We start from the raw sequence: 23,806 nt of genomic DNA on the forward strand, positions 1-23,806 counted from the left end.
TGATAAAAATAATAGCTGATTTACTACTAGACCTGCCTAATGAGAGGTAAAAGTAATAATAGCAAATATTGCCAATAGAGACAGCAACGGCAACTTCTGCCATTACACTATATATACATCTGAACGCTTATTATAGAGTTGTAAATAATGCTGGGAAGAGGAGCACCTTCTCGTAAGTCGTAACCTGCTCAGAATCATACTAATTGCACAACGGCGGCGATGCGCAAGGATCCGCCTTGGAGGAGGTCCGCGAGCTCGTCGAACAAGAACGCGGTGCGCCAGCCCCACCCCTTGGGCGCCTTCGGTAGGAGCGTCCCCGCCTGCTTAAAGCTTCCGAAAACAAGGACTTCCCTCTTTGATGGACAAATTAACTGCGAATTTCATACTAGAAGTTCAGGATATTTTGAAGCAGAATATAATTTGAATGCTGCCCTCTCTGTGCACTTTGAATTGGAATCTAAACAACTCTAAATTTTCATTTTACTACCTTACTACCTAACCTTATGTAGCAATGTTTGAAGTAAGTACCTCTTCCTCACAAATCGACAGTGCTTCTGCTTTTCGACAAAATATTTTAAAACCTTGTTGGCCGAAAACATTTTCTAACAGATGAAATTTTCTAAGAGTCAAAAGTAATGTAAGGTCATCAGGTAGTAATCAAATCTTTTTGAAGTTCAAGTACCAATTTCACTATTTACCAGAGGTAGGTTCCGTAAACCACATGCTTACACAAAACGTACCTGATACCGGGCTGTCACTTTCTCCCGCGAGTCTATGTACATATGTACCTGATAAAAGGAAATGTTAGCGGGCAGAAAACATGCAACAATATCCCGCACCAAAGGTAAGTAACTGACCTTTCGTAAAGGATCAGAGACCTCCGCCTTGCGCCTGTGAAGAAACAATCCTGCATGGCGATTTGGTTTAGAGATGTAGATGTGTTAAACCATTTGGGTGAAAAATTAAGACAGATCAGGAGAATGTAGAAATGTACCAAGCGTGCGGCGTCCCTGTGGGTCTTCATCGTTGAATGCCTGGACGCTCACCTATTTAGCAGCGCAAAGGTTTCTCAGATTAGCGTCGCACGGAAAAGAAAAGTGCCAGTATCAAAACTCATGGATTCTGTATTGTCTTGCAAAATTGCTGTTATGTATATAAAATCTTTAACACGTTAAAACAGTCGAAGTTTCTAAATAGGAAACTAAAAGGTCTAACCTTTTAAAAGTGCGCCCCATAATACAGCAAGAATTCTTCATTCACAAAAAGAAATTGAAAACAAGTTTATGCAGGTCTCATTTTTACATGTACGTCAAACAAGAAATTTTGGTTCTTTACTACACTACGAGTATGATACACACATAGAGGTATACGAGTACAAACCTTCCACAGTGAACCGGCATAGAATACATCTGGAGAGTGCTTCACTAGGCCGTCAGTAAGCCTGTGCACATCTTCAAACTCCACCCTGATTTAATTTGAAATTTGTCAATTTGAGAACATAGATAATTGGCACAGATTGCTTGCTGAACCTACTGAATCAGAATACGAGCAACTCACACGCATCACTTTCCATTTCATACAAATGCATGGCCAATGCTAACGTCAGGTAGATCCAGAAGATCTATGACTTATTTACCACTAATTTCATCTATTAATTGTAAAATACTGATGAAAATGAGGGCTGAATTTTAGGAACATCAAGATTTCGCAAAATCAATCTTTCTTTCATCCAATTCAATCACCTGAATAGTCAAATGTATAAACAAGAAAGTAAAGAAGCTTAAAAGAAAATTTGAAGCCATTTGATGTCAAGATAACAAGAAGAGGATTTCAGGTCAATGCCATCAGCAAAGTGGCGCATCACGTCAATATTATTCCATAGCCAGCGCCACCTTGTGGTAGCCAGCATGGTGGCATGGCACTCTATGAAATATAGTAGCAGCATTGAATATCTAACAAGAATAAAAAGTCGAGTCATTTTACCCAAAGCGAAAAGGAGGGAAATGGCGCAATGGTGTCTTCAAATCCAAGGATATGGACGAACCCTCTGAACATTCCCAATCATTTCCGAGATCATGATCCCCAGGTCCTGTCACCTGCACTGAAGTGCCACTAGCATTGGCAACAGATGCTGCACCAGTAAACCTAACCGCAACACGAGCATCTGGTATTTCGGTTTCCTCAGAGTTAACATGCACAATATTGTTCCCTTGGCTAAGGCCAACCAGTGCAGTCAAACCATCTGAAATATCAACATTATAAAAATCAACAACTCAATGCTCAGATTCATTGTTCGCGAGCAACAGCTGGCAATTTGCTGTTGCCAGGCCCAAAAGGAACATGTGAAAATACACAGCAAGTTGGAGGCCAAGTCGCACCAGGCACATATGCAGTTCCTCCTCGCCCAATGCCCGCAAGCACATCAATCGCACCCCTCACATGGACCCGCATTGGCCCAACCGCGCCGCTTCCATCAGCTTGTTGGGCCTCCGGAATGTATATGGAGCCAATGTTGCTGGAAGTACTGCTTCGATCATGCTCCAGTCTGTAGTAGCCCATTGAACTGCCACCATGTGAATACCCGTATGCCTGTCTACAAGCGCATGCATTACTCATGAGACAGCAATTTCTGCAAGTATCAGCTCCTATTGCTTGCACCCTATGACACAGTAGCATCTGAATCAAAAAAAGCATAGGTTAGAAACAGGATTCCCATGAATAAGAACTGAAAAGAAAAGAGATTTTCACATATATTGCCCTCAAAATACAGTAGTTGTGTGCATACATCAAAATTTACAATTTGTACCTACACTCTTCAAAATAGCTTACACTCTTCAAAATAGCTCATATTTATGAGTATACACCTCACACTCAACATTACATTTTGTGCCTATACCCTTGGAAATAAGACATAGTTGCATGTGTGCCCCTTTACTTGAGAGCATGCTAAAAAGCTGGGTTATGGTGTGCAATTGCGGCACCCTTGTATTTTTTAGTTTTATGCTGTCTTTTAGTGTAAAACCCTTCTTTTGAGCATGAAAAACTCTCAGGTAGAGGGGCATACATGCATTGAGCTATTTCTAAGGGTATAGATGCAAAAACCTTTTGAGGATTTTACAAGCAAATATAGACTATTCATAGGGCTATAGGGCAAATTGCAACTTTTCAAGGGTAAACAAGCAAATAAATGTACAAGAGGGGTATATGTACAAAAGAAATGCAACCAAACCTGAAGCCAAAGACCATCATTGACAGCTTTGCAAGGAAACCCTAATTCTTCTAGCTGCTTCCGGACATTTAGCAAAGCTTCAAAGGACATGTTACAATAGAGAAGAGAGCCCCCTTCAAAGACATTCATGAAGGCATCAAATCCATCACCACGAATGGAAGAGCTTGCCTTGGCAGTGTCAGATTGTCCCCTCCCCACTATCCTGCCGCCCCACGAGGGCATGTTGCACCTTCCCCATTCACTAGATGTTGCTCCATTGGAAGGGTTTGCCGAGGAGCAGTTGTTTGACTGATCTGCAGGGAGCCAGTAATTATTATTATTTAATTGAAAGAATGTGCTTTCTTCAGGTGAACCTTCCACAGTGCTGGCGTTTTCTCTTACTCTCGCAGTTTCAACACCACTCTGCATCAAAAACAAGATGTTTTTACTCATTATATCAAACAACAAGAAACAGGTAAAACAGGTTTGAGGGTATATATGGAATCTAGAACCAATCGGAGTTATTTACATACCCATACTGGTTCGGTGCAAGAACCAGCTGCGTGGAAGTCCACTGTGCAATCTGCAAGCGCAACCAAATTGTCCTGAGAAGTTCTATTGATTAAATTGTCTAGTATGCTCAATTGTCCCAATTCAGATTCTAGTTGTTTGCCAGTACTGCTGTGGACTATAGTTTTTCTCTTTGGTAAAGATGACTCTAGCATAATAGAGTCCACCTCAGAATTTGATCTTTCTTCTGCAGCAATTTCTTCCTTAGCAGCAGCATCTTTTGCAAGTAGAGTGTAAAACGCTAGTTCAAACCTTCAGAAAATGGAAAGAAGGTTTAAAATTGTAAGTTCAAAAAGTTGATAGCAGGCTAGGCTAGTAGCATGCTGCATACCTTTTCTCCTCATTAGGAACCCATAGTTCATCAGATGTAAGGAGGGTATGTAGAGTTTGTGAGGATAGTTTGGGAAGTACCTAATATCAAAATTATACTTGGTGAGACTCGCATGATTTAGAGCAGGTGAATGCATGTACATATCAAGCAAAAGAGCAGGTAAGAAAGCAAATAACTGGTGGAAAGCGAAAATAACACAGAACATGAACTGTCAGTTAAAAGACTTTTTTTTTAATGTGCAAGCATTTTAATAAGCACGAAATGTTGGTCCAGAAGGAATAGCCAGACACAATTCAGCATCAGTTAACACAGATTGACAGATATATTTACTTTGGCATGTTCTGAACAAGGTTCAACAGTAGCCTAGCAATGGTTTAAGCTAAGGGCTGTTTGTGCATAAAAATGTTTTAAATAATTTTACATAATCTATACTTAGTTGATGGAATAAGGGAATTGTGAAAAATGTGAACGAATTTGCTAAGAAGGACATAGAATTTACATTAATTCACGAATTAAATTTGAGGAGACCCGCATATTCTCCAATGAGAACTCAATCAACCGAAATCAAGTTTAATTTTACAATGCAAGTGAATGAAGATGCTTATTTATTGGAAAAATACAAGATCTAGACATCATACTGTCACTAATTTCATTAGATTTTTACGATCAACAGCTCTAGACATCACGTTAAAACAAGGCTTAAGGCATTAAGTATTTACAGTCAATCTGAAAGCAGGAGAATTTATTTTTATAACAGACTCTGAAACTAAAATTAGTCCGAAAGGTAACATAGGGACTTCTTGCTAAGCTGACTTTGCTGGCAACATTTGGTACCAGGACACTTGCAAGTTGCACTGTAAGCTTTTCTTTCTTTTTCTTTTAAAGAAGAAATTTCTCAGTACCAAACATCCGCAACCCAAGGCAAAGCAGATATGTAATATTGTGCATCATAGTAGTTTAAATTGAAATCAACCATTTGTGAAGTGAAACATTGTCTTCTTACCTCTCTCAGTTCCATTGTGGCACTTCGACAAAGGTACCCCCAGCAAGCATTTCTGACCCGCTCTCCATGTATGCCATAATCTTGGCTCTCTGCAAACACCTTTTTGGAAAAAGCAAAAGAAAATGTAATTAAAACAAAAATCTGGTTTCATCAACTTGATACAAGAAAGTAGATCATACCTGATAAGAATAAAAGTTCAAAGCACGCAGTTCTGAAATGATAAAATCCGTGCAGCTTGCGCATAAGTCCTGCAAGAAAATCCCAATATTTATGCAACAGAAGATAAAGCATGTAGGAAAGACGATTTCTTGCCAAATTGATAATCTGGATAACCTGCAGATCAAGAAAAGAAGCAGCAGCGAGGACGCGGAAGGCATTTTTATCATTGAGCTGGGGATGGAATCCATAGAGATAAGCCAAGGCCATAGCAATCGCCTCTGAATTAACATTTAGATCATCAATATGTAAGACTACAGTAGGCGCGCCAGCCTCTTTCCAAGGTCCATGAAGCATGTTCCTGCAAATTGGTTCCAATTACCTCGGTTCTAGAATGTTTCTTTAAGCATGTTAAGAATGAAACTTTTCTCAGAAATAAACATCCATATATTTACCTTTCTAATAAGATAATCAGAAAGTTCATCATTGAAGAAAGGAATAGTAATCAACTACCAAAAGATATTGGTTATGCCTGATGCAAAATTTGTCAAATAGTAGATCGTAGACAATACAATATTAACAAACGGAAAACCACATAAATCTATAGAAAAAATGCAGGAAAATAAGAGGAAAAATTGCAGAACCCCATAAACTATAGGCCATTTTAAAATAAAACCCTCAGCAATTCTTCTTTTGACTAACACCACCTCAATTTTTTGATTCTTTTGATTTAAGTTATTTTCATCAATTAAATTAGGGATTTTGCTAAGTCCAATGGTGATTCTATTAAAATTTAACCACTCTGCATGCTTGTCCAGCCTATGGAACTGCAGATTTCATGTAGTATTAACAGTTGATAACTAATATAGTTTTTCATTTTAAAAATCCCTAATTCAAATATAATGAATAACTTGAATAAAAACAAATGGAGGTTAAGAAAGTGTCAGTATACAGAACAAGTGCAAGAACCCATCTTGAATTGCCTAGAATTGAGGGGCGTACGCACAGTTTTTACTAAAACGATAGAAGTATCAAATTCTCATACTTATAACCAAGTATATAGAATATTAAAATCAGAAAAAAAAAAAAAAGGAAATTTTTAGCACACAAGTTCATCAGGAATCAGAAATGTACACATCAATTGCAATCTACAGAACTAAAGATCAAGAAACCCTTTTCAATTGCAATCTACAGAACTAAAGATCAAGAAACCCTTTTCAATCGCAATCTACGGAACTAAAGATCAAGAAACCCTTTTCAATTGCAATCAACAGAACTAAAGATCGAGAAATCCCTTGATCGGAGGCACCTGAAGTAGGAGCTGCGCGAGAGGATGAGTCGGTGGAGGCGGTACGTCGATCCCATCGCCTCCACCACCACGTCGGAGAACGTGCCGGAGTTGAAACCCTCCGCCCGGATGTGCTCGCACAGCGCCCCGAGGTTACAATCGGGCGCCCGGAGCTCCCCTCCTCCTCCGCCGCCGCCGCCTCCGCCGCCGCCGCGGCGATCGCTCTCCGGCGGCGTCTGGAGACCGAGATGTGGCGGAGCCGGGAGCGTTGGCGGCGGAACCTGCGGCGGCGGCGGCGGCGCCGGGAGCGGCGCCGGGGACGGGATGTTCGGCATTTCGAGGGATCGGCGGCGGCGAGGCTTAGAGGCGCGCGACGGGGGCACCATTGCAGTCTCCCGCGGCGGCGGCGGCGAGCGGCGGCGATGCGCGACGGGGTTCTAGGGCAATGAGAGCCATGAAAGAGATCGCCTTCTCGCTCTTTCGCGCTCTCTCTCTCTCTCTCTCTCTGAGGGTTTCGAATGGAGTGGTGTCGGTGCGATTGCGGAGGGATAGGGTTTTAATTGCTTATATACAGTGGAGAGGAAAATGGGGCGACGGGGAATTTGCGGAAGCCCTTCCCATTGGGGGTGAATTGTTGCCATTTTATTATCTTTTCTGGTTAAAAGTGCACAAGAGCCCCTCAACTATAGAAAGTTTTGAAGGAACCACCTCCACCAATGGTAAAATTGTATGCAACATATCTGAACTACCACCTTTTTTAGACTACTTAATCTTTAACAATTTTAATTTTATCATCTATTTTTTTAATTTATTTAACTGAAGCCGGTGATGACTCTTTAACTTCAAATTTTGAAAATGTTGTTTGTATTTATGGGCGTAATTAGCATATTTTATATCATTTATGGAACTATAAATTTAAAAAAATAAATGATTGGCTTAAATTTTGCATCAGAATAACTATTAAATGACTTACATCAAATAAATTTTAAAAATTTATGTACCAAAGTCAAAACTTTAAAAGATTCGATAGTAGAATCAAAATAGCCAATAAATCAAGTAATTCTAAACATTTTAACCTTTTTTTTTCTTTTATTCACACCATTTTAACTTTTTGATTTTTTTAATTGAGTTTTCTAGTCAATAAAGTTAAAATTTTGCTAAATTAATAGCATTATAATCAATAAAACTATTTTATTAAATATACTTATTACTTGATTAAATTTAAGTACTATGAATGTTATTTTTGGACACTGAAATTACTGATTTCATTAACTATAATAATAAATAGAAAGAAATTATTAATTTTAATAAATTTCAATTTAGAAAATGATTAAAGAAAAATGGCTTGTAGTTGATGAGGTTTCCAAACTTCATATATTTTTCTCTCACTCTCTCTCAAGGAGTTAGGAAGGGGATAAAAAGATAGTAATAGAGAGTGCCTTAGAGGTGTTTGATTTTCTAAAAAAATAAAGCTACAGGCACAAAAATATCTTTTCCATGAAAACTTCTTTTTCGAAAAACACTCTTTGCCGAGGGGTGTTTGGTTTTTCAAAAGATATTTTAGAAAATATTTTCCTCACTAAAAATATATTTTTCGTCCATTTGATTATTCAAATAAAGTAATTTTTTTTTCTGAAGAAGGTTTTTCCCAGATTTTATGAAAAAGTATTTTTTTTGTTTTTCATTTTTTATCTGAAAAACTAAATTGTGGAAAAGAGTATTTCTTATACAAAACTTTTTGTTTGAAAATAGTTTTCACTTTTTTCTAGGAACCAATCACCCCACTTCTTGCCTATAAGGGACTAACAATCAAAATACTATTTTTCTCAAAAAAAAAACAATCAAAATGCTATTATCAAAACCTAAAAAATTATTAATTTTTTTTACGATTTTTTATAAAATAATAAATTTTATTTGATCATAATAATCTAATTTTGACAGAAAAAATAAAAAGAATTATAATATATTTAGTTAAGTTTGGTTTATTATTAAAATAAATTATTTTGAAAACTGAAAGATATTTTAATTTAGGTATATTTTGAGAATATAGGAATATATATATATATATATATATATATATATATATATATTCTTAATTTTAATTAAGCTAAAATAAATGAGTTATTTATCTATACCTATCTATCTATACCTTACCAATACATTAATCTCCATTGCTAAATCCTACATGTACCCATCCCGTTAATTTGAAGAGAAGTGGGGCCTATTTTATTTTTTTACTTTTTCTCTTTTTCTTTAGATTTATTAAAGCCTAAAGAGTTTTTTTAACCCATTTCCTTTACTTTTTGGTCTTCCACTCTNAATTAGGCTACTATACTATCTATAGTACGGGAGCTCCCGTACTATAGTGTAGTTTTCGATCTTCGGGCATTCAAATCAACGATCCACACTGTTAAAACTGATTTAAGGTATTTAAAGTTTTTAGAAATAAATTTTTATATTTTTTCGACATCGTTTACTTAGTAAATAAATTATGTCAAAATGGACGGTGGGAATTGAATACTCTTTAAATTTTGAGTATAGGACTTTTAAATTTAAGATCAAGAATGTTAACCTTAATCTATATAGTTTAAAGTATTTTCTATCAAAATTTGAAGAAATTTAGATTCTTCTATACCGTTAAACTCCCGATTCGTCATAATAGCCATTGAAAATTGACAAATTTGAAATGTTTTGATCATAAAGTAAACTATGTCGAAAAAATATAAAAATTTATTTCTAAAAACTTTAAATATCCTAGATCAGTTTTAACGGTGTGGATCGTTGATTTGAACGCCCGAAGATCGAAAACGACACTATAGTACGGGAGCTCCCGTACTATAGATAGTATAGTAGCCGGACTCCATATATATCTATAAACTTAAATGAAAGCACAATATTTCTTGCCACGTGGCAAGTCATTTTTCATCCCTTCATCCTCATAAATAAATAAATAAATGAAACTAATTCCTCTATCTAAATATCAAATTAACAACCCTTAGTCACATTAAATATCAAATTCTTTACTCTTGGACTTTTATCTTATGAAACCAACCCTTCGCCTTCCCTTCACATATAACGTCTAATTTAACCCTATCTAAATGTACCGTAAATCTAGAAACTCATCCAAAAGGTCCAATCTTTTGCCTTCCCTCCGCATATAACGTCTAATTAATGTATCCATTCATTTTAACCCTAATATAATCGTAAATCAAAAAAACCCACGCAAAAGCCTCATTCTCTCCTATGCATGTCATGAAAATAAAAGCTTATTTTATTTCTTATAATAAATTACAACCTCCTTCATTTAGCAAGAGGTGTGGGAACTATTTACTTTTTTTTAAAAAAAATTCCTAATTTTGATGTATTATCCTCTTTTCATTTAGTCTGAGGCGTGGGCGATGCTTCAGGTCATAGCGATGGCGGAGGTGGTGAATGTGATGGCATTGGAGACTAAGACGGCTGCGGAAGAAAGCGTGGGCAATGACAGTGGAGATCGAGACGGCAGTAAAAGCAATGGCAAGACTCGCCCTCTTAGAGACCAATATTAAGTGAGAGTTTCTCTATCTTTTCTTTGTTTTCTCTCTCTTCTTATTTTCTATTTTTTTAATCTATTTTTAACCTATTTTACAGTATTTTTTGAAATTATTTGATAGTTTCTATTTAAGATGAGTTGGATTGGATTAAAAATCTAATACTCTGATAATACCCATCCGCCGCATCGCGCGGGTAACTACACTAGTATATAGTATTTGTAAATTATCTTGCATATTATTGTGAGTTATTTTTTTAGTCATATCAACTGCAATATGGCATTTTATTTGATTATTGTGTTATAAAAATAATTTTAAACATCCATTTGCATGATATGTGGCCTTTTTTGAACAAGATTGAATAATTTTATTGGAACAATTGATTCTTTTTCATTATAGTTTTATTTTTTTAAAAAGTGTTTGTTTATAATATAGACTATATTCATTATTTTTTGTACTAAATTGATATTTTATTATTTATAAATTTTTATTCTAACAGTATCTACTCATCGTAACACGCGGGTTAGTACACTAGTTATACAACCAACGGTGGTTTCTTCTTTTAAAAAAGAAACTTTTCAATTTAAATGACAGTAACTAAAGTTCAGTAACCAAATTTAAATATGGGGATAGTATGAGGGCCTGTCCACATATTGCACCCGATATTTTGTTTTTTTCTTTTTAATGTCCTCATATGGAGATTTTATACGGATATTCCGTACGGGAGCGTCCCCTCTTTTCTCCCCGGGCCCTAATCCTCTTCGTCGTCGTCGTCGTCCTCCTCACATACCTCTCTCGTTCCCGAGCTCCCTCACCTCTCCAATGGCCGATGGGGGAGATGACGCCGACGAGGCGGCGGCGGAGCTCACCGACAAGCAGAAGAAGGAGATCGCCAAATGGTTTCTCACCAACGCCCCCGCCGGAGAGATCAACTACGTCGCCAAAGGTCCCCTCTCTCTCTCTTTTCCCCCTCAATTACTTCGCTATTTTCTTCTTCTTTGATCTCTATATCGCTGTAGAACTATGCAGATATACGTTCGCTTCTCGGCAACGATCGTGTCTACGAGGCGGCGGCGGCCGAGGCGTTCCCGATTTACAACAAGAGCCATTTGGTCGCGCTCGAGATGCCCGATAGGAGCGGCGATGTGAGTGCGTAATGCGATGATTGCATGCTCTTTTCTTAAGTTTGATGATGTTGTTTGTTGGATCATTTAGATTGTTTGCATGGTATGAGCTTGGATTTTGCCATCGTTAGTGTGTAATTGAGCGTTTAGGTGGTGTTTTTTTAGTCGCGGGATTTGATTTGGGACTTTGGAATTGTAGATGATTTGTTTGCAGAGTACAAAAATGCTGATACGAGATGAAGTATGATGAAGACGAGATACAACAATCTAAACATTAGATACTTCATAATTTAGGTGCAGATTTCTATTAAACCCAAACTGAAGGTTAACAGGCTTCACCTCTTAGGGATAACTTGCTTCATGTTGAATGAGCTCCAAGGAATTGTTAGAATGTAAGTTCAATGCTGCAATTATCCTAGCCAAAAGCGTCTGCGCCATGAGATCACAAATTGATAATAATGTTGATCTAGGGATCTGATAATTCAAGTGCTTTTGGGCCTTGAAAACAATTATGATTTTGTTAATGTTGCCATGAGTGCATGGTTGTTGGCCCATGGGAACAACTAGGACTATAGTGTTATTCATGTCAATCATTGCATTCTAAATGTTTTGTCAACAATTGTCACTTTAAACTTTTAGGATGATATTTGTACATATATAGAGTTAGTGGGCAGTCTAGAGTATGTTTTTATCAAAAAGAGGAAAATTCTTTCATTAATTGTTTTTATCAAAAATTGCAAGACATTTTGTTACAAAAAGACATGTGTCATGTACTTTTTTCTTTGTGGTTTATCAATGCTTTTCCAGCAGCAAACATGTGGTTATAACATCTTTAACTGTAGTCCATGACTTCAGGTAGTCCTTAACAGACATATTTAACCTTCTCAAACATGCTTTTTTTCCATTCTTACTGCTTAGCTAGTTAATTTCTTTTTTCTTGCATTTGCAAATTCACTATATTTTGTTGCACAATTATAGGTAATCATTACGCCCTATGGAGAACTTGACAAATGCAATTACTTTGATCCCAGGACGATGCAGGTTGCTACTGTGGATCATATGAAGCAGGTAATCTCCCAATCTTTACTCTCATCTGAGCATCTTACACTTCTAAAATTATTTGTTTTCTTGCTTGGAAAAAAAACTGTTCAATTTGAAAACATATGTTGTTGAAAACTTGCTTATAACTGCCAATAAAAGGCATCTAATATTGAGATGTTAAACAGCATATCTTGTTAAGCTTTGGAATGATGTGAGAACATGGATTGATGTGAAAAGCATATGTTGTTAAACATGGCTGCTGGGGTTGGGTATGGATTGGGTGAGGCCCATATAGCACCATATAGAACTAGACCCAACTATGAGTGGGTGAAGGAGACTGTATTCCAAACCGGCCTACAAGAGAAACGGTTTAACCCGAACTCATCGACTTAGAAATAAAGAGCTGTACTTGTCAAATTGGTCTCCGTGTTACCTCCATCAGCGAGATTGAGTAGCGACTGAGAATGATTGGAGCTAGGGAAAGTGGGAGAGTAATAGAATGAGAAGAAAAATGACAGTGCGAAAGAGAAACTTGTGAGCTGCCATGATCTGCTGGCTCAACGACTCTCGACCCAAATCCCTGCGAGCCTGCCAGGAATCAAATGATATTTACCTTCCCTTATGTGACCAATGGGTTAAGCGTGTCGAGTTGTGTTGTGTCAAGTTGAACGAGGAGGCTGGTGCCGAGATTGTGACTCCTAATAACTAGCATACCTTGAGAAAGCTGCTCCAGTCTGTGCCTATAGGTCTTTGTCCATGCATTTTGATGGATAGAAAGAACCTTTTCTTTTTTCATCTGGACGGGGTTCTTTTTTTTTGGTTCTTGCCAATTATCTGGCAGTATACATTTTACTACATATTTTATGCTAATAATTACAGTCAGTCCAAGTTAGTCTGGAGGTATTGGCTATTGATGCTGATCTTTGCTTTATTTGGTTAAATATGTAACTCATATCCATTATAGGTCAAAAAGTAATTCTTCAATTTCTGTAAATTAATCTAAATATATCTTGATAGATAGGATATACAGAAAATAGCATGTCAGGAAAGGTAATTATTCAAATGCATTAGCCTTATATATTCGTCACCCATAGAATTTTCAGCCTATGTGTTGAATAATACTGTCTAGCAAATGAACCTGCAGGTATCAAGAGTAAGATTGTTTCCCCAGTTGCTTTAGACTATTAAGAGTTCTTTTCCACGTACCGGCCGTCCCTAGCGCAAGTGGCAAAGAGCTTGGTGGTTGGTACCCGATGTCCCAAGTTCGAATCCTAGTTGATTCATATTTTCTAGCTAAGTTTATTTCTAGATGAAATAAATGAAGCGGGTAGCGTGCTACCTATCTCTCAAAAAAAAAAAAGTTCTTTTCCACGTAGAATTCGGATTTGATCAATTATATTGATTTTAAGTATTTTTTTAATTTGTGCGATGAAACATGTGAATATTCTAAGCTATACCAATTCTATGCTATTGGAAGCTTTGTAATGCATTACTTTTAGTTCTCATTGTTCTCTTGCTACAAGCAGATATATTGAAATGACAGCTTGCTTAGATTGTATTTCTTCATTGACAACTCAGGTTTGCACAAAAGTTAGAGCCGCTACAGATGAAGAGCTTCCATCTTCGTATGTTGAGGAGTTTCGGTATGTTACTTTAGTTTCATAATGACCTTATCTGAATTATCCGGGTCTATATATCTTTATTGCTTGAATATTATTTTTTAATTAACAATTAATTCATTGATCGGCAGATTTCTATCTAGTCTTCTGCCTGTTAGTAAAATGTTGATATCACAATTTTTTAGTGAAAACCTTCCTAAATCAATATAAATTTTTTCTAGTCGTTTTCTGTGTTTCTTTAGATTTCTTTTATTTATTTTCTGTGCCCATTAATGTAAGCTGTATGGAGAATTCCTGATATTGCTTGGAAATGTATGTTATTAAAAGACTATACAGTTTTCCAAATGGGACTACCTGCTGAATGCCCTGTTAAGAACAGCTAAATCTTCACCAAGTACTAAACTGATTGAAAGAAACCACTGCTACTGCTGTTGCTTACGTTTCATTCTCTTCCTCGTATCACCTTGAACATGTGAAGTTGTATTTCTTGATTGGCAAGTTTGCAATCTTTTGTAGTGCATGTTTCCTCCTTTCTTTCTTCAACATTCTTAATTTTCGTTGTTGTATGTGTATGTCTATGCATATATCTTGTCGATATACTTGCATACTTCACACTGCTTTACAAATGTTTGTTGTGATCACTAGGGAGTACTTTCAACATGTAAATTGATTTTCTAGCGATTGAAAAATGCTGCTTTATATCATTCTATGTTACATGTGATAGGATGGGAATATGCAATGGATTGTATTGTTTATTATTCTATTACCTCTAATTAATTATGTGCCACTCTTGATCTAATATCTAATTCTTTTGTGGATCATATTGAAACAGGATTGCCTTGGATAATGAACTAGTGAAGTATGTTAGTGAGACATATCCAAAAGGAATATGTGCAGTCTATTGCACTGGTGGAAAACATGTTGAAGGACCAGGAGCTGACTTTGGGTTTGCAATAATTATTTCTGCCGCTAAGCATAGCCCACAAAATTTCTGGTGTGTGAATTATGTAATCCTTTAGTTTGATTTCCTTATTTGAATCCTGTTATACTGGTTCAAACTCCAGATATATTTTTCTAGTTCATTTTCTTATAGCTGGGTAACACAGCTTATATTCTTGACTAAGTCACGCAGTAGTGTTTTCTCTGAGCATGATGATCATATTCAGCCAATCTGTGAGCCTTGCTAGCAAACTAGTTGTTTCTCTTGCAGTAGGATGCATTAATAATGTTGTGAGAGCAATATATGCAATTAAAGACTAGCACACATGGTTTGATAATCAGGAGAGAACGAAACAAACCAGAGAGTTAGTTTGTAGCAGGTACATTGTGGAAAAATGTCCTAGTAATATCTGTTGATCAAAATAATTGAGATGGCAGCATTAGAGGCTCGAGGTCAACTTCTTCCACAGTATAAAGTAGTTTGACAGCAGCTCTAGTGATAATGCAGATGTTTGCTACTGTTTTTGTGTAGTAACAACAATCCTATGATACTATCACCATTTGTTTGCACTTCTCAGAATCACAAATCTTCTTTTGTCAATAGCCATTTTATTTAGTGTGTTTTACATCCATGTCAAGAGATATGGCTAATTGTATTTAGTCCATAGACTGTTGCAAGAAGGCTTTATGTGGATATGTTTCTCCCAAATTCAATTAATATTAATTATTAATTATTTAAAAGCCATAGGATTTTTTTCTTTTCTTTTCTTTTTTTTTTTGTGATTTTGATGAGCCACGATAACTGATTCTCCAGCAATGGTAGCTGGCGCTCAAGTTGGAGTGTAGATTTCAAGGATGATTTGCAACTCGTGGAATTGAAAGGAAAGATGCAGGTGGCATATCCATACTTTTCACAATCACTTCTAGCGCACGCATTCTACACGAATTACCATTTAATGATCATTTTTACTACTTGCACTTCATGATTGTCAGGTAGGTGCCCATTATTTTGAGGAAGGAAACGTGCAACTAGATGCAAATAATGAGTGCAAGGACTCCACCATATTTCAGGTAATCACTAGCAAACTACTTAATAAAATTTAAGAAATATGCTCGTAAATGCAATGGCATGCTATGATATTCCTGGTCACAGCATATGATTTTAGAACATGTACGGTGTATTGAGAAATTTCGCCTAACAAATGGTGGCTGCAACCACTCAATGGTAACCAATAGCAATTGCCTTCACCTAATCCCTGCCACTTATCATCATATATAAAGCAATTGCCATAGCATACAAATTCCTTTTACCAAGTCCATGTTTTCTTGACCATAGACTTGTTTCCTAGTGTGTTGGTTGTGCTAATGTTCTCACATGAAACTGCTGTTTTTCAGTCCCCTGAAGATTGTGCTATTTCAATAACCAACATGATACGCCATCGTGAGACTGAGTATATGACATCTCTTGAGGTCTTGCCCTATCTTTTTGGTTTAGCTAAGCCTAATTCGAGGTGACCTATTGATTGATACTGACTCTTCCTCATTGCAGGCATCTTATTTAAATTTACCTGACACCACTTTCAAGGTATGTGGAGCAGTGATAAGCTAGTTCTAAATTTTTATTTTAGGAAGTTCAAATAGTATTATTTACTTCTTCGGGAAGAGCAAGAAAATATTATCTCATACTTGTTTACAAGGCCTCTCACAATTATGATTTTGTCAAATACAGTTGTGCTGCACTTGTTTGCCTTTTAGCTTTTCAGCTGCTTCTCTATTTGAGAAGAAGCAGCCATGAATTTGGTAAAAGTTGAGAGCTCTAGGCTATAGCGAGATGCCAAAATGAGGTTTTATGTCTCAAAAACAGAAGTTCTAATTTGAAGCTTCTAATTTCTACCTTTAGCAGGAAGCTATTGGGGTCATTTTAACGAAAAGTTATTACTGCTTTATCAAACAGCTCCGCTCTCATAGCATCTGGGCTAGAGAAGGGCAAACAGTGTTTCTTTTATCTTGCACTCTCCTAATTAAGAATTTTGGCAATCTTGTTTGTCTATTACCCTGCAAACTGTAAGAGATTTTGAAAATGTACCTTTGTATTCTCAGCTGATATATCTCAAATCACTTGTAGAGCTATAAACAATTTGATTGCTTCAAAACCAACTTGGTAGTGCTTGTGATGCAGGATCTTCGGAGAAAACTTCCAGTTACTCGCACTCTTTTTCCTTGGCATAGTACTTTCCAATTCAGCCTGAATAGAGACCTTGCCAAAGATCTCGGGATTGGAAAGTGAAGGTGAGAAAAGATTAAAAAAAAAAAAAAAAACCCGAAGGAAAGAAATCGGCTTTCACTTAACATTTTCACCTCCAGGCTTCTGTTTCTTGCGAAGTGTCAGAAAATTTGACCTCTTGGGTCATACCTTAGTTCTTCGAAAGCTGGATCTAGCTCTTTTCAAGGTCATGGGTTAAAAGTGATGTCTATGTTGAATTACAACCATTCGGCCTTGTAAGAATCTCTCATGTGAATGTATATTGGATACAGCACACATCATTTTCTTGTGAATCTATTGTATCGAGATTTTATGTGCTTCAAAGCAGTGAAAGTTGCATGGCATGTTGTGTGAAGAAGGAAGAACTCGATGGTTCTTGCAGATTTTGCTCGCAACTCTGAAAAACTTGCAGTTGTTGCAGTTTCGCACACAGTAATACCGTATTTTCCGGCGGCAATTTTTTTTCACCCTCCAAATTGATGCTGTGATGATGCTAGAAGACTAGGGATGGCAATCCAGCTCGTTGTTCGCGAGCCAGCTCGTGTTCGGCTCGAAATGAGCTTGAGATCGAATCGCTCGTTTAGTAAACGAGCCGAACACGACTTGAATTTTTCATTTAATAAACGAGACGAATACGAGTTGGGGTCAGCTCGCTCGTGTTCGGCTCAATAACGATTCGAATACATATATTTTTATATTTATATAATTTATTTAATTTATATATATAAATAAATAATTATATATATAATATATATTTTTTTATTATTTTATTTTTAGTAAAATAAAAATATAAAGTCGAGTTCAATTATAAAAAGATTCACTTATATATAAAGTTTTAACCATTTGATTAAATGAATAAGATTTTATAAATTTAATTTTTATACATATCCAATTTAATTCTTTTAACTTACTCGTATTCGGCTCGTTTATTAACGAGCCAAACACGAGCTAAAATTTTTAGCTCGATACTTAAATGAACCAGATCATGTTCGGCTTGTTTATTAAACGAGCCGAACATAAGCAGGCTCCAACTTGCTCGTGTTCAGATCGTGGACACCTCTATAGAAGACTATTGTTTGGGTTTGGATATAAATAAGAGCTGCTTATTTTAGAAATAGATATAAGTTTAGATATAAATAAGAATTAGACTAATTTTGCGTTTGGATGAAATTTGAATTGTTTCTAAAAATAAGAAAATTAGTGGAATAAAAAGAACCCCGTGCGATCGACCACGTCGCCTTTAGCTGCTAGCCGTAATAACTCGTACTAGATATGGTGAACTTTATAAATCTTTAGTTTTAAATATGTAAAGGCTATAATAAGAGAATAGGTAGTTTCCCAAAGTTTTAAATATTAAAATTACCAGCTATACTCTGCAAAAGAACAAATTGCTGCATTTCTATAAGTTTAGTTAACTTAAAAACAATCTTTTAAAAAATTTGATAAATTTTATTCTAGATATGAAAACTAGAACTGATGTTCTGAGGATAGTAGTAAAAAATTTCTTATAAATAAAAGTCGACAAATAAAAACACAGGTGAGCTATCTATTCTTTTGTTATAGCTTTTTCATACTTCAAACTAAAGATCTATTAAGTTCACCATATCTAGTACAAGTTGCCACGGCTAGCAGCTAAACTTTCAAGGTAGTAGCTTTTATTTATCCACCGTTACTTTTGGCGAATTGATATATATATATATATATATATATATATATATATATATATATATATATATATACTCTGGTCTAGGGACGCCCCTTAAAGCAGCTTGTGGAACGCGCGCGGCGGGCTCGTGGGCGTGGCGGGCATGACNATATATATATATATATATATATATATATATTATTCTCCCTGTTAGCATCTATTTACCAATTTGGCTTAAACCCGACCTAACCTGATTTCATGCCAACCAAAGATTTTGGGCCTTTTTGGTCTAAGAACCGGTCCATCGACAAGCCCACTAGAAAACTTCCGGTCCAGTCCGGTTTGGACCCGTCCGACCACCGGTCGAGCCAGTTTTCGAATACACCGACTTATAGGATAGTAACGACGCCATATCCTACTTCCTTTTCCCTCTTCCCTCTACGCTAGGGTTTCGTGGTGCTCTGATTCGACCTCTCCGCCGCCATGGTGAGTTCTCTTCTTCCCCACATAGGGTTTCGAACCTGTCTCGTTCTCTTTGATCTATCTCATATTCGTGGATGGAACCCTCCCCCCATTTGTTTCCTTTTGCCCTCAATTTCGATTCTTATGGCTTTGCTTTTTTTTTTTTCTCAATTTTTAGCCGCAAGGAGATCACATCGAGCTTCACAGGAAGCGCCATGGCTACCGCCCCGATTACTTCGAGCGGAAGCGGAAGAAGGAGGCTCGGGAAGTACACAAAAGATCAGAATATGCTCAAAAGGTAAGGCCGCCATAAACGCTTAATTTTTTTTAGGTTTATGTTCTTGTTTTCAATGGGAATCGCTTTCTCTCGATGATTTTCTGATTTATTATGACTTTGTTTGTATAGGCTCTTGGTATTAAGGGGAAAATGTTTGCGAAGAAAAGATACGCGGAGAAGGCGCTGATGAAGAAGACGTAAGCTTCGTTGTTCATCTTTAATTATTTGAGCTGTAAAACGTATTCAAAATCTATTTGGCTTCGTTTAGTTCATGTGTCAACAATTGTTGCTAATTGCAGTCATACTAGGACATAATTTGAGTAAATTAAACCTGGGTGGTGATTTCAAACCTTTTGAGAGTTGAGACGCAGCATCGATTTAGGCAATTACAGGAATTTGAAGAGTAAAAGATCTTAGAATCTGCTCAATCTGTGAGCATATCAGATTGCTACTAGAGATAAGCTTATGGTTAAGGATTCAAGTGCTGTGGCATCGGGTCATGTAACTTGTGTTGAAAACTTGTTTGTATTGTATGTGTTGGTTACAAAAATACTTACGTGTCCACACACTATGACATGAAATATTTATTTATTTTTTAACCTAATGTATTTAAGTGCTTATGATATATTTTTATCATATCTTTTGTACTTTATTGAGGCAACAACACACTAATTTTCACAGAAAAAAGAGTTTTAAACTGTGCCATTGGCACAGAGGTGGTATTGTGCCAATATTTTGTCAGCACAGTGAGCATAGCCCGTGCCGATAGATACTTAAAACCTTGCTTATTATGTTATAGAAATGTCCTTCTAAGTCATCTGATTCAGGGACGAAGGTAATGATTCGTAATTGTTTATATTTATCAAGATTGTTCAAATAGAGTAGACGACGAAAGTTATGATTGTTTATATTAACAAGATTGTTCAAACAGAATAGTGGGTACACTCCTTTTGTACTATAGAAGGATGTGAAGGAAGTTTGGAATCTTTAGATGCTAAACATTTTAGTTTTCATTCAGCTTGATTGATGCTTATCTTGATGAAACTCCAAACCTATGATCAACAAGTCAAAGAGGTCCATAACCGAAAAAAGATATATTTTTTACGGTCGATGTGAAACTTCTTTCTATGACCTGTAAAAGTTTGGGGTCAGTCGTCTTTAGTTAATTGCTACTTTACATACCTTAATATGTATAGACATGTTTGCTTTGAAGAAATTATGGAAATTGCTGTATCAATCCTGCCTCGGTAAGCTGATAAGCTAGTGCTAAATTGTTTTTTCTTTTTCTTTTTCTTTTTTATTTTACAGGATTGCTATGCACGAGGAGTCATCAACGAGACGCAAGGTGGATGATAATGTTCGTGATGGAGCAATTCCTGCCTATTTGCTTGATCGTGACACAACGACACGTGCAAAGGTTACTGGTTATACTTAGTCGGCATTCTCACTATATAGCATGTTGTGAATATTTTATTCTAGTTTGGCGAATTGACAATCTTTTTAAGTTTCACAGGTTATCAGCAATACAATCAAGCAAAAAAGGAAGGAAAAGGCTGGCAAGTGGGATGTTCCTTTGCCTAAAGTGAGTTTCCTTTAAAATGATTTCAACTGTTTCATGTTGCAAACTTGCAATATATTTGGCTGGTCTATGTTAAAGGGATCTGATTTCTAAATGTCACTAACATTAGCAGAGTCATATCCTCTTCTAGTATGTTGTACTCAATACTCTTATATTCCTTATCTTTTTAGGTGAGACCTGTTGCTGAAGAAGAGATGTTTAAAGTTCTTCGCACTGGCAAGAGAAAAAGTAAGTATTGCTGCTGAAACTTGATTTCTTAATCTGTTTCTTTTTCTGTAATTAGCTATGACTGTTCGTTTAGTCACTTCTAACATCAATAAAAGACAAATCTAAGATGATTGTAAACCACCTGAACATAATGATGTATGAGAAATGATAAGTAGAAAATATTAGAACGACCTTTGCAAAGTATCTGCTTGATTCCTTTGCTGGAGTTAAACATTGTAGTCAGGGTTTATCTTATCCAACTAGTCTGCTGCATTTCAAATCAATCATGTCTGCTTGAATGTTCTTTTCTATTTCTCGTTTTGGACCTGTTTAATTCATATTTCACTTAGGAAGCTGAAGAGGCAGTGTAGAAAGTCCAATCATCATATCTTACAGATATATTACATTGCTGGACTTAGAACTGGTTTGAGTGTTAGATTAACAGTCTTTAACTTAGTATTAATTTGAGCTCCTCTTTTTAAACGAAATAAAGAGGGGACAGTGGTAGATAATCCTATTATTGTACCAAGCTCAAGGGAAATAGAAGCTTATGCTCGTTACTCGGTATTGGGTATGGAAGGTATCCTTTATTCTGAGGATAACAATGCTATGGTGGTTGCTGGAATAGCAATATCCCCATGTAGGCCCCATACAACAGCTAATTTTCATCTTTCCTAGACCTGAACAGTGGGATAACACCCAGAGCTGAAGTCCTCTTTGAGATTCCTCTGTAGTACATACAATGTGTGGACATGCGCATGCTTAAACTGTTAATTATTTGTTGTTGGTACTTTAATTATGATCTTTGTAAGGTGATTTCAGAATTCAGATTTTACGAATGTTATCTTTGTTTGTTCCTGATAAAGAATTTTTTTCTTATGAATGATCACTTCATGTTGTACTATGCATGAGGCGAACCTGCCAATTGCACAACTTTTAAACATAGGGAACCGCTCACCTTCTGATTTATCATCTAATCCTATTGTTCTGCCATCCAGCCAAGCAGTGGAAGAGAATGGTCACAAAAGCGACCTTTGTCGGGCCAGGGTTTACGAGAAAGCCGCCAAAGTACGAACGCTTCATTCGCCCTACGGGCTTGCGGTTTACTAAAGCTCATGTGACTCACCCCGAACTGAAGTGCACTTTTAATCTTGATATAATTGGGGTGAAGAAAAATCCTAACGGACCAATGTACACTTCTCTTGGAGTAATGACGAAGGGAACAATCGTAGAGGTATGAAATGGGCACTTAATATTCTTTGTTCGTTTCATTTTTCTTTCTTCCTTAGGGTCTTTAGGGTCTTTTTTTTTTCCCAGCTAGTTGTTGGCTAGCTGTTCGCAGTTTTAAAGCACCAACCTTGGTGCTCTTCGTCACTATAGCTCTCATTTGGCCCCCATCAAACATACCAGGGCCAGATGGGCTTGTTAGTGCCTTTTTGAGCTGTCTTCAGAATAGCTTCTGCACTTTGAAAAGCGGTAGCCAGGTGTCCAATTAGTAGCTTTTTATTCAGTACCTGTTACTCAATTGGGCCTTAATTGAAAACTGTTCTACGAATGTCGAATCTATGATATTGTTCGGGAACTTCGTCTACTATGCAGCAATTTTCTCTGACGTATTACGTTGCTGTCTCTCTATTCAGGTAAATGTGAGTGAACTTGGTCTTGTTACTCCTGCAGGAAAAGTAGTTTGGGGTGAGAAACTCAGCTCTACATCTCGTTGAAGATTTGCATTCTCCTCTACTCTTTCTCTCTGAATCCTAATTATTTTTCTTGTTGGTTGCAGGTAAATATGCGCAAGTTACAAATAACCCTGAGAACGATGGTTGTATCAATGCCGTGCTACTTGTATGAGAAGTGCTTTTCTGCGTAGTATTTACAGGGATTTTATGTGTTCTTTGTCCTTAACATCTTAATGTACTCTTCATGGCAAAATTTTGATCGAGTTTGATCTTTATAACAGCTTAGTTCTACTCCTGATATTGTGTTTGCCCTTTTGCAGTATGGCTAGTTACTTTTCGAACTCCATTATACCCAGGCATTGTTTTAGCCCAATTTATATTGTGCCTGGATTGGGACTCTTTTAAAATCTTTTTGTAATCTCGGCTCGAAATTTTTTTTTTTTTTTAAAATTATCAAATTAAATGAAACTGAGGGGTAGAAAACTTAAAAAATTATCTCTTTTTTTTTTTTCTGTGATATTACTGGATTGTACTCTACTATCCTGTAGTTTAAGATTTATAAATTTATATTTTGTTGTTTTAATTTTTATTGGGGCTTGCTCTAAAGTAGTAAGTAACAATGGCTCCGCACTTCAGGGGAAAGCTTTTGAATTGTGCCTCTTGGAAGGCTTTTTATAGAAATTTTGCGCAAACTAATGAAAGTGTACTTATAATTTATATATGGCTAAATTACAGAAAATTTTTTTGTTAAAATTCAATTTTTTACTTTCTCTTTGTGTCATTTAAAAATTTATATTTTACCCTTTTGTAAAATGAAAAATGGCACTTCATCTAGTGATTCATTAGGATTTCGTTATAAAATATTTTTTATGTCAAAAATACCCC

The 23,806-nt window shown here is 36.4% G+C and overlaps 3 protein-coding genes across 5 annotated transcripts; 2 read left to right on the forward strand and 1 right to left on the reverse strand.

The window, feature by feature from the left end:
- LOC109724118 lies at positions 1 to 7,168 on the reverse strand. The gene is made up of 14 exons (XM_020252809.1): positions 6,578 to 7,168; positions 5,446 to 5,629; positions 5,292 to 5,360; positions 5,113 to 5,211; positions 4,110 to 4,189; positions 3,742 to 4,030; positions 3,230 to 3,631; positions 2,379 to 2,676; positions 1,984 to 2,242; positions 1,381 to 1,465; positions 995 to 1,046; positions 858 to 907; positions 741 to 788; positions 1 to 371 (listed from the first exon to the last, which is right to left on the reverse strand). The coding sequence occupies exons 1-14, from the start codon at positions 6,940 to 6,942 to the stop codon at positions 195 to 197; spliced, it is 2,457 nt and encodes an 818-aa protein (XP_020108398.1). The 5' UTR covers positions 6,943 to 7,168; the 3' UTR covers positions 1 to 194.
- Positions 10,795 to 17,427, forward strand: LOC109724137 (F-actin-capping protein subunit alpha). 2 transcript variants are annotated; one of them, XM_020252843.1, is made up of 11 exons: positions 10,795 to 11,032; positions 11,116 to 11,231; positions 12,189 to 12,278; positions 13,830 to 13,894; positions 14,703 to 14,864; positions 15,624 to 15,702; positions 15,803 to 15,880; positions 16,205 to 16,279; positions 16,359 to 16,394; positions 16,989 to 17,098; positions 17,193 to 17,427. In XM_020252843.1, the coding sequence occupies exons 1-10, from the start codon at positions 10,909 to 10,911 to the stop codon at positions 17,094 to 17,096; spliced, it is 933 nt and encodes a 310-aa protein (XP_020108432.1). In that variant the 5' UTR covers positions 10,795 to 10,908; the 3' UTR covers positions 17,097 to 17,098; positions 17,193 to 17,427. The 2 variants fall into 2 exon arrangements, with proteins under 2 accessions (XP_020108432.1, XP_020108431.1); XM_020252842.1 differs by having other exon boundaries at positions 16,989 to 17,427.
- LOC109724138 (ribosome biogenesis protein NSA2 homolog) lies at positions 19,094 to 23,219 on the forward strand. 2 transcript variants are annotated; one of them, XM_020252844.1, is made up of 9 exons: positions 19,094 to 19,203; positions 19,358 to 19,477; positions 19,586 to 19,653; positions 20,765 to 20,873; positions 20,970 to 21,038; positions 21,206 to 21,263; positions 22,241 to 22,476; positions 22,883 to 22,934; positions 23,026 to 23,219. In XM_020252844.1, exons 1-9 carry the CDS (start codon positions 19,201 to 19,203, stop codon positions 23,091 to 23,093), a joined length of 783 nt encoding a protein of 260 aa, XP_020108433.1. In that variant the 5' UTR covers positions 19,094 to 19,200; the 3' UTR covers positions 23,094 to 23,219. The 2 variants fall into 2 exon arrangements, 1 of the variants encoding a protein (XP_020108433.1); XR_002219833.1 differs by lacking the exon at positions 23,026 to 23,219 and having other exon boundaries at positions 22,123 to 22,476.

The sequence above is a fragment of the Ananas comosus genome, linkage group 18 (assembly GCF_001540865.1).
Source record: "Ananas comosus cultivar F153 linkage group 18, ASM154086v1, whole genome shotgun sequence".
Classification (NCBI taxonomy): domain Eukaryota; kingdom Viridiplantae; phylum Streptophyta; class Magnoliopsida; order Poales; family Bromeliaceae; genus Ananas; species Ananas comosus.